General features: G+C 49.8%; 1 protein-coding gene across 2 annotated transcripts in view; it reads left to right on the top strand.

Moving 5' to 3' along the window:
* dacha (dachshund a) overlaps positions 1-8,357 on the top strand; it is a 136,299-nt gene extending 127,942 nt beyond the window's left edge. For both annotated transcript variants that reach the window (XM_048995168.1, XM_048995167.1), the window contains 3 exons: positions 388-534; positions 1,284-1,349; positions 7,274-8,357. In XM_048995168.1, the coding sequence (XP_048851125.1) occupies positions 388-534; positions 1,284-1,349; positions 7,274-7,311 (251 nt within the window). In that variant the 3' untranslated portion in view covers positions 7,312-8,357. The remainder of the gene's footprint in view (positions 1-387; positions 535-1,283; positions 1,350-7,273) is intronic.
* The last annotated feature ends 294 nt before the right edge of the window (positions 8,358-8,651 follow it).

Genomic DNA, 8,651 nt, shown 5'->3' with positions numbered 1-8,651 from the left:
TCCAGCCCCCCCCGATACGTACAGCTGCTTTAATAATTTATTAGCCATGCCTGTTATTGCGCTGCATGTTATTCAGATTTATTTTTAATAAAGAGGGAGGAAAGTTGTAATTTGGCGGATGAAACACTTGTATGTAATTACAGACGCTATGGATACGCGCAGGGGCATTTCTGGCACCTCCTGCCACAGAAGCGTGAGCTCAGGCTCGCCCCAAGAACTGCCAGCTGTTCGGGGGCATGGCCTGGTCGCCGTGATGATAGTGCAGCACCACTGCATGGGATGCTGGGAATCCATTAGCTACCCGCTGACGTTGCTCCCCTCATGGGTTCGAGGTTCTTCTGCTTTTAACTCGTGATTCCCCCCGCCCCCCCCCCCCCCCCCAAACAGCCACCATCCAGAAGCGGCTGAAGAAGGAGAAGAAGGCGAAGAGGAAACTGCAGGAGGCGCTAGAGTTTGAGTCCAAGCGCCGGGAGCAGGTGGAGCAGGCGCTGAAGCAGGCCACCTCCCCGGAGAGCCTCCGAATGAGCCTCAACGGTGAGCCCCCCCCCCCCCCCCCCCGCCCGTTTATCCTCTCCCACATCTTCCATGAGTTCTCTTGCGTCAGCTACGCAGGAAGCCGCTGCCTAATCGCACCCATAAACGGGGCCGTTTTAAACCGGCAAATCGCTATAATAGCGGCTTAATTCTTAGTTTATTTTTGAATATTCCAACGTGGGGGGGGGGGGAGTGGGGGTGGGGGAGGATTGAGAAAAAACACATAGATACGTAAAGCATATCGAGAGCCCGGCAAACATCTGCAACCATTTCTGTAGGCCGGGCAATTATTTCCAAGGCTGATTAAGCAGGAATTTATTAGGGAAATGCGGTTTGTTTCCTTTCATGTAACGTTACGGCACAACCGCTGATGAACCAATAAAAGCGGCTAATAGATTAGCATGTGAATCTCTGGGATGTTTCTACATGAGGAAGCAGACAAATCCCATTACAGCTCGCGGAGACGCAACCAGCCGCTCTTCCGTAAAATATCATTACGCTGCACGCTGTCGTTTAGTGTCACTTATAAAGCTTTAATGGGGGGCCCAACAAGCAGCCATTAATACAGACGGGCGCCCGAGCGCAGCTGCAGGGACCAATCACAGAGAGCCAATGAAGCGGTCGCCATTAACATGTTCGGCCGGGGGGGGGCACCGGTTGCCAGGTCACGCCACCTGACATGTAGATTGGCACGGGGCTGCAGATCAGAGCCCTAACCCTAACCCTAAGCCTATCTCCCCACCACACAGAGGCCGTCATACCGGAGGTGGAGGCCGAGCACAACGGGAGCCAGCAGGAGAGCCCGACTGTACAGGGTGAGCCCCACCCACACAGCATGCCGCGACACTGCGGGGCCCCAATGGGACAGACTCTGCTTGCTATCGTGGTGGAGAAGTACTATGAATTTTTCCGATTGATGCTGTGTGGTTAGCAGTGGGTATGGGGAGTGCCGGGTGGGCGGGGCCGATGTGCCAATGTGCCGTTCCCTGTGGGGTGGTTTCCTCTGACCTCACAATCAGGGTGGTGTTCTGCCCCCCCCCCCCAGTTTACCTGTCCCCCTGCCCCTGCCCAATTGGACCATGATGTGCTCTGATATGATATCGCAGCCACCCCCTTCATGACTGGCTTGCTCAGTCCAAGCTGCACCTTCAAAAGCCCGACCTCAGAATGCAGGCTGATGCTGCTCCCCCCCCCCCCCGCTGCCCCCCCCCCCCCACCTCACTCCTGTCTTACAGGCCTGTTTTCCAGTCGTTCACAATCTATCCTGGAACCTCATGCCAAAAAAGACTAAAAATAAAAAACCTCACGTTGATAAAGGGAGGCCATTATTAATGTACATTCTGCAGCTGCCGCCGACACAATAGCGTGTGAATAAGAGTCTGTCTGTCCTGCTTCCCTCTGTCTTGTCTCTGTCCTGTATCCATCTGTCCTGCCTCTGTTTATCCTGTATCTCTCTATCCTGCCCCTGTCTGTCCTGCATCCCACACTCCTCCCTCTGTCTGTGCTACATCCCTCTATCCTGCCCCTATCTGTCCTGCGTCCCTTTATCCTGCCTCTATCTGTCCTGCCTCTGTCTGTCCTGCATCCATACATCCTGAAGCCAGAAGGACTCCAGTCCTGTTAACCCAGCTAAAATCTGTGTATCAGCAGAGCCGCACGCCGCTCACACACCGCAAAGATGAGCACATTTATGTAGGTCTGGGTTTACAGACTGACACGCGGTGTGAACCTGGGGGGGCACAGAGAGAATAGTGTTCAGGGACCGTAAAATTACACGACTGTGGGGGTGCACGCGGAGCGCCCTTCCGTATCCATGTGAACCTTAAACATGCAGCGTTCCCAGGATGAAAGGTTAATCCTGAATCAGGCTGGAAACTTTCTCCGGGTTTAATTAAAGCACAGCCCCCCCCCCGCCCCCCCGAGCAGACTTCCCCAGACTGCTACCATCACCGCCATGCTCCTCTGCTGTTTAGCCTGCCAGAGCCACTCTCAGCCAAATCTCAGGCCTCTCTGTCTCCTGGACCCTCGATGGCCACATCTATCACATGGTGGCAATGTGGCCCTGACCTTTCAGGCCCACAGTGTGACCTTTCTTCATGCGAGGGGACCACGATTTCGATTTGGGGGCCTTACCAGTGACATGGTGATGAAGAGGCCCACCCATGCCTGTCCTACTCATGTCACGTTCGTGTGGATAAGCAGTTATAACCGTGAATGTGAGTACGGCGATGGCACTGACATGAAACCCCCCCCCCCCGCCGCTGGAGATTTCAGCACTTTATATCGCTGGGCTTCAGGCAGGAGATGCTCAGGCAGAACTTTCATTAGTTTACTCCGGGCCTGGAATGGGTGATTAGTGGTTTGGGACACGCCCCCACGCCAAATTAATGCCGAGTCTGATGAGGATGATTATGATTATTAAAATACAAAAGAGCAAGGCTGAAGGACAGTCGACCCCCCGCCCGTTACCTGCCCTTGGCCTCCTCTTAACATTGCTGTCCTTTTGGCCTGAGCCGTCCATCCAGAACAGAACCCGGCCCGGATTCTCCGGCCCGGATGCTCCAGCCCGTTCCCGTGGCTGTGGCGTGTTTGTCCGTTACTCTGGGAGAAATCTAATTACACCTCTCTTAACTCCCAAGTCGGACTTCACAGTTTTGCAAGCTCAGTACTGACACTGATTTCATTAGGTTTGATTGCCCTGGCTGAGGCACGCGTCCGCCCCCTCGCAGAGGTAAAAGCGTTTTTATGCTTTCTGCAGCTCCCCCCATCCGCCCATTACGCCAGCCTCTGTTTTATTTTAATTAATCAAGATGAGTGGAGCTGAAGCAAACTGCTGAACACAAAGGAAGATGACATAACTTTAGGCGGGGGGAGGGGGGCAGTACGCCTCCAGGTTTCACCGGAGCGTTTCACTAACTAACCTCTACTCGCGTTAACACCCCCCCCCCCCCCCACTGGAACTGTTGCTGCTGCTAATTATGAAGCTGCAGCGCAGGCAGAAACGTACGCAGGTCGCTCAGGCAGCTACCGTGCACCGCCAACGAGGCTCAGGGGGGCCGTTAATTTCCCGAAGTTTGCAGTCCGCTAATTGGTCACAAAATATAAACAGCGATGGGGAGGAAGGTGAGGGCCTCGCCGTGCATCCCAGGCCTCCTGTAACTAAACAGTTTGCAGGACACGCAGGAAATAATGCGGCGGGGGGTGGGGGGCAGGGGGCGGTGTCGAGGGCAGAGTCAGCTTGAATATGAATAACGGCGGAGTGAGGGCTGTGCTTTTCCCCGCGATCACCCCGGTGCCTCTCAACCATGCTGCCCGCTCTGTCACACGTGAGACCCCCAGGACAGAGATATGTCCTTTGGCGTGAGTGGGTGGGCGGGGCCACAATGTGAGTGGGGAGGATGTGGGTGTGGCTCCAGGAGTGGGCGGAGCCTCTGCAGCCACATCTCACTCTCTGGGGAATATGTGTCTGGGCCGTGACCATGTCAGCTGGGATGGGTATTCATATGCCGGACATTCTGTGTAGAGATACACAGGAAAGCAAGATAAAAGGCTTTTAAAAGCAGCAGTGGGCTGAGAGCCGCCCTGAACAGTCTGCACTATGTACAGTGACATGTCGTCCAACTCTGCTCCCTGGGAATGTCCCCCCCCCCCCCCAAACCCAGCCTCTTAAAAAGGGGGTCTTCCCACAAGGGGTCACTATTCAGGACAGAGCTAAGTGTAAAGTGTAGACAAACACATCGGAACATGACCCTGGGGGAGGCTGTACCCCCCCACCTGTGATTGCCCCCCCCCCCCCCCCCCCCGGCTTGTGGGATTCTCATGGAGCCTCAGACCTTGCTGCCAGGCGACTCACCTGGCCCGCTTATAACTGCCCTCCTTTCACATCACTGGATTGCCTGTCACATAGTGGTATTATATCTTAATGTTTATATAGCAAATGGTATATAGACCCGGGAGTATTAGGCCGCACTGCAGGGATGCATTATGGTATGTCAGGGTTATTATCAGAATGAAAACTGAAGCTATAAGAAAACATTTTGTAAAGTGAAATGAGATATGCGCAGAAATTTAAACCTACAACGAAATGAAAACTATATAAATATTGAAAACTGAAATAAAATAAAATCAAAAATACTTTCTGTTACCATTTTAAATACTGTTTGGTTTAGCTTTTTTAAATCGGTCTTCCACAGTCTTATTTGTAAACCATTAATATTACTGGAAGATGTTTTGTCAGTTTTCAGGACTTTAGCACATAGTGATAACTGTGTATTCATGTAGGAATCTCTGACGGTCAGACACATAAAATAGACCCACTGCTTTCAGACATATAAATAAAATTACTCAAACTTAAACTGAAGCTAAAATATATAAAAACTAAGTGGAAGGAGGTTTTTAAAATAAAGTCTAATAAAAAAAAATATACAACCATAATAACAACTGATTAAAACTAAACTGGATTTTAAATGAAAATTGAAAATAACTTAAAAACTAAATAAATAAAATGAAAACCATAAAATCCAGGTTCGCCCTGGATTTAGTCAAAATTTCAATGGGGGGGTCAGTCTTTTTACGAACGTAATTTGAGTATGTGGCCATGTACCAGATGATGATGCTGGTTCTTCGTTAGCTCCCTGTAACAACAGACCCCGTAGTGAAACATTGACTCTCTACCTCCTGCACACCTCCTGTCCTGTAACTTAGTCCTGGCTCTCCCTCTGCAGCGGGGACACCCAGCAGGCCCCTCTCACCCTTGGCCCCGGCCATAGCTCACTGACCAGCATTCCGGAAGATTCCGATCGCTTTGTGCAGAGTTATCAAATCATGAGTCCCTGCTACCGTGCCGCCCTGTTTCCGTGCCGCCGATTCCGTTATTGCCGAGGGCTTGCAGGTAACCCAGCGTGTTCATCTAGCGATAAATAATGTCTGTAAACAGAATAAAACAAACACCCGCTCTGAGCCTCCGTCAGCCTGTAATACAGAAACACACATTCATCTTTCAGTATGCCCTCTCCAGAAGGCCCACAATTTGCTAAAGTGTCAGATTAGGGCCCGGTTCTGTGTGATGTGGATTTAGTGGTGGTGAGATCGCACCTCGCTCAGTCCGTTAAGCAGATTTACGAACTCCCATTTGTCTTCCGCCCAGCTCGTTGCCCCGGAGATACGGGAGGTGCCGCGCCCCACTGCACAGGTCTGTCACGGGACCCCTAAGAATTCCCCAACCGCTGCCCCCCCCTCTCAGCACAGATCAGCCAATCGGCTGCCACACGTAGCGTGCATTCAGTTTACGGGTCTTGCTGCTCAGCGGCTGATGATGCGTCTGTGATGGTCATTGCTGAGGCCTGAGATGCAGTCCAGTGAACCTGAAGCATATAGTCTTACACACACACACACATGCAGACCTGTACTCTTGTGGGGACCATCCGTTCATTTCCCCCAACAATGAAGACCATAACCCCTACGCTGCCCTAACCTTAACCATAAGTAACCAAACAAAATACGAGGCTATTTTTAGTTTTTTCATTGCATTCACAGACTTTTATAAAACCACAGGTTTTGTCGTCAGCTGTAAAATGTGCTGATAGCATTTGGTCCCCACAATGTAATATATAGATACCCCCCTCCCCACACATACATACACAGACGGAGACAAATCCAGATTCATTTTGGCAACCTTCCATCCCTCCCTCTCTCTCCCTCTCTCTCTCTCTCTCTCTCTCACACACACACACACACACACACACACACGCCCCGTTCCCAGACCCTAACCCCCTTCCTCTGGGGAGTCCTGGCTCCCTGTTCTCCTTCCCTCTGATTGCTGTACTTGTTTACATCCTGAATACATATTAGCTCATCTGTTCAGAACTCAAACACAAACCTATCAAAAATACAAAACACTTACTTCCTAATTAGCCGTTTCCGGCCCCTAATGAAGTGCGCACACAGTGTTCAGATTAGCATGCCGCCGCGGCTCCGTCTCACTTTGCTTTCCAGCTGTTTTGCTTTTATCTGTCCACATTTGCTGACAGCTAATACTAAATGATAAATCACCCGTATTACACCCCATGCAAATCTGATTAAAATAGTCACAGAATCCAGAGGTTGTCTCTGCTACCACACCGCAGGTACTGTGAGCAGGAATATATTTTCTGTTTGATATTTCTGGGTTTCAGATCTACATCTGCGAGGGCACGGGCGGGATGCGGGTTCCACCGCTGATCATGTATGATTTATAGTTTGCAATTGAGGACTTTTCCTGTCTGTGAAATTAGCACAAGCAGACTGCTTCGCCACTCCTGCTGGGGGGGGGGGGGGGGGGGGGGGTCACCTGGCAGTCTGCTGTGGACCTCAGACCTGACCAGAACCCTGACCTCTAATAACCTGACAGATAATGTACCTTCTGTTACATTCCTCGGGAATAAAGGGCCTCAGTCCAGCAATAGCAGGTTAAATGGGGCAGTAGTAGACAGGGGTGACTGTAGGATGTTTTAAAGTGGATGGCATAAGAGGGGACATAATTTATACAGGGGGCCAACCTTGTCATTAACCAATGACATGCTTCAATTCAGTGACTCACAGGGGAGGGGACACTCCAGGGCCAATCAGTTACTAGCAGGGGTCAGTGTGGCTCCTCCTACTTAGTTCAGTATGTCTTTGGTATGTTTGGCTGCATATGTGTACCAGCTAATGTGCGAGTTCCTGCTTTAATCATCTTCTCCTCCTTTGTGTCTATCAACAGAAAACAGACCCTTCATCAAGCCACCAATAATGTACTGAGGGGAGGGGTCCCCCATTACCGGCCCGCCCCCTCCGGCCCGGACAGCGGGGAGCTCGGCGCAGGACGGTAGCTTCACCCTGCTAACGGACTCCCTGGCTGGGAGGAGGTGCCGGGGGGTGGTGGCAGGGGGTGTTCCAGAACTTTCTCCTGAAGACCACCCTCGGGAGAGGGGACCGTGCCCCATGTCACCGCAGAAAACCCATCGCATAGTGTCCCTCACTGGTACTCCATCACGTTGCTATGACAACTTGTAAAGATGTTTTACGGTATTTCCTTTAACCTGTTTTTGTTTGTCTGTCAAGAAAATGGACCTTTTAAAAATGAATGAACATTCTCGGATTGTTCCGGATTGTTCCGGTCTCCCCGTGAAGCACACTCAGAGCTCTCCCTCTTCTCCTTCTCAGTGAGCTGAAGTGTTTCCTTTACTTTTGCTGTCATCATTTGTTTATTATTATTTTCTGCCTGCTTCTTTTTTTCCGGGAAGTACTAGAGACCGTCTGTAGGCAGCACAGTGGTACTGTGAAGGTGCACAGGCCGTCGCAGTGCGTCAGGGAGTGGGAGGAGCTCCAGAGGGTCAGAAGGAGGAATGGAGAGCGTAAAGGAGAAAAGAAACGCGATCTTAAAAACAGAAGCTGAAATGTGCTCGTCTTTAGCCTGCTGTCTATTCTAGGTCTTTCCGCTCTAAGCGACTAAATGATGAAGATTTTGTGGGAAAGGGATTTTTTTTTTCCTCTCTCTCTCTCTTTTCACTTTTTTGGAAAATAGTAATGTAGAAAAAACAAACTTTATCTACCGTTAGCTGACTGACACGCTAATGCGCCCCCCCCCCCTTTCTGTACATCACTGCGGAGGGGCTCATTAACTTGTTTATTTGGTTTGTTTGTTTTCGGTGTATTTTAATCAAGGCTCAGTTCTGGAGGTGAAAGAGGAGTTTGTCGATGCATCCTGTAGAACCCTAGTAACGGTTTCTCTGTTGTACTGTATTCAGTTTGAAAAATCTTTGTTGAAATGTTCTTGCTAAAAAATACAGTATTACAATAATCCCTTTCTGTTTACCCTTGTTTATAAAAACATGTAAAAATGCTCTAGCATCTGCTATTATGATGTCGTAATAAAGTGGATACATTTTTAGTGAGAAAAAAATAAAATAAAATAAAATAAAATAAAGAAAGATATCCTAATGCAAGCATGCTGATAGATTATGACGCTGGGGAAATGACACAGGTGAAAGTTGCCGATTCAGATATAATATTTTTTTGACCATTTTTTGGGATTCATTGCCATCGTGATCACAATCAGGCAGCTGTCGATGATGTTAATCTTGTTTTAAATGATTACA

This window comes from Brienomyrus brachyistius, chromosome 24 (genome assembly GCF_023856365.1).
Source record: "Brienomyrus brachyistius isolate T26 chromosome 24, BBRACH_0.4, whole genome shotgun sequence".
Lineage (NCBI taxonomy): Eukaryota > Metazoa > Chordata > Actinopteri > Osteoglossiformes > Mormyridae > Brienomyrus > Brienomyrus brachyistius.
Note: the sequence above shows the minus strand (reverse complement) of the source record. Positions and strands in the feature narration are given on the sequence as shown.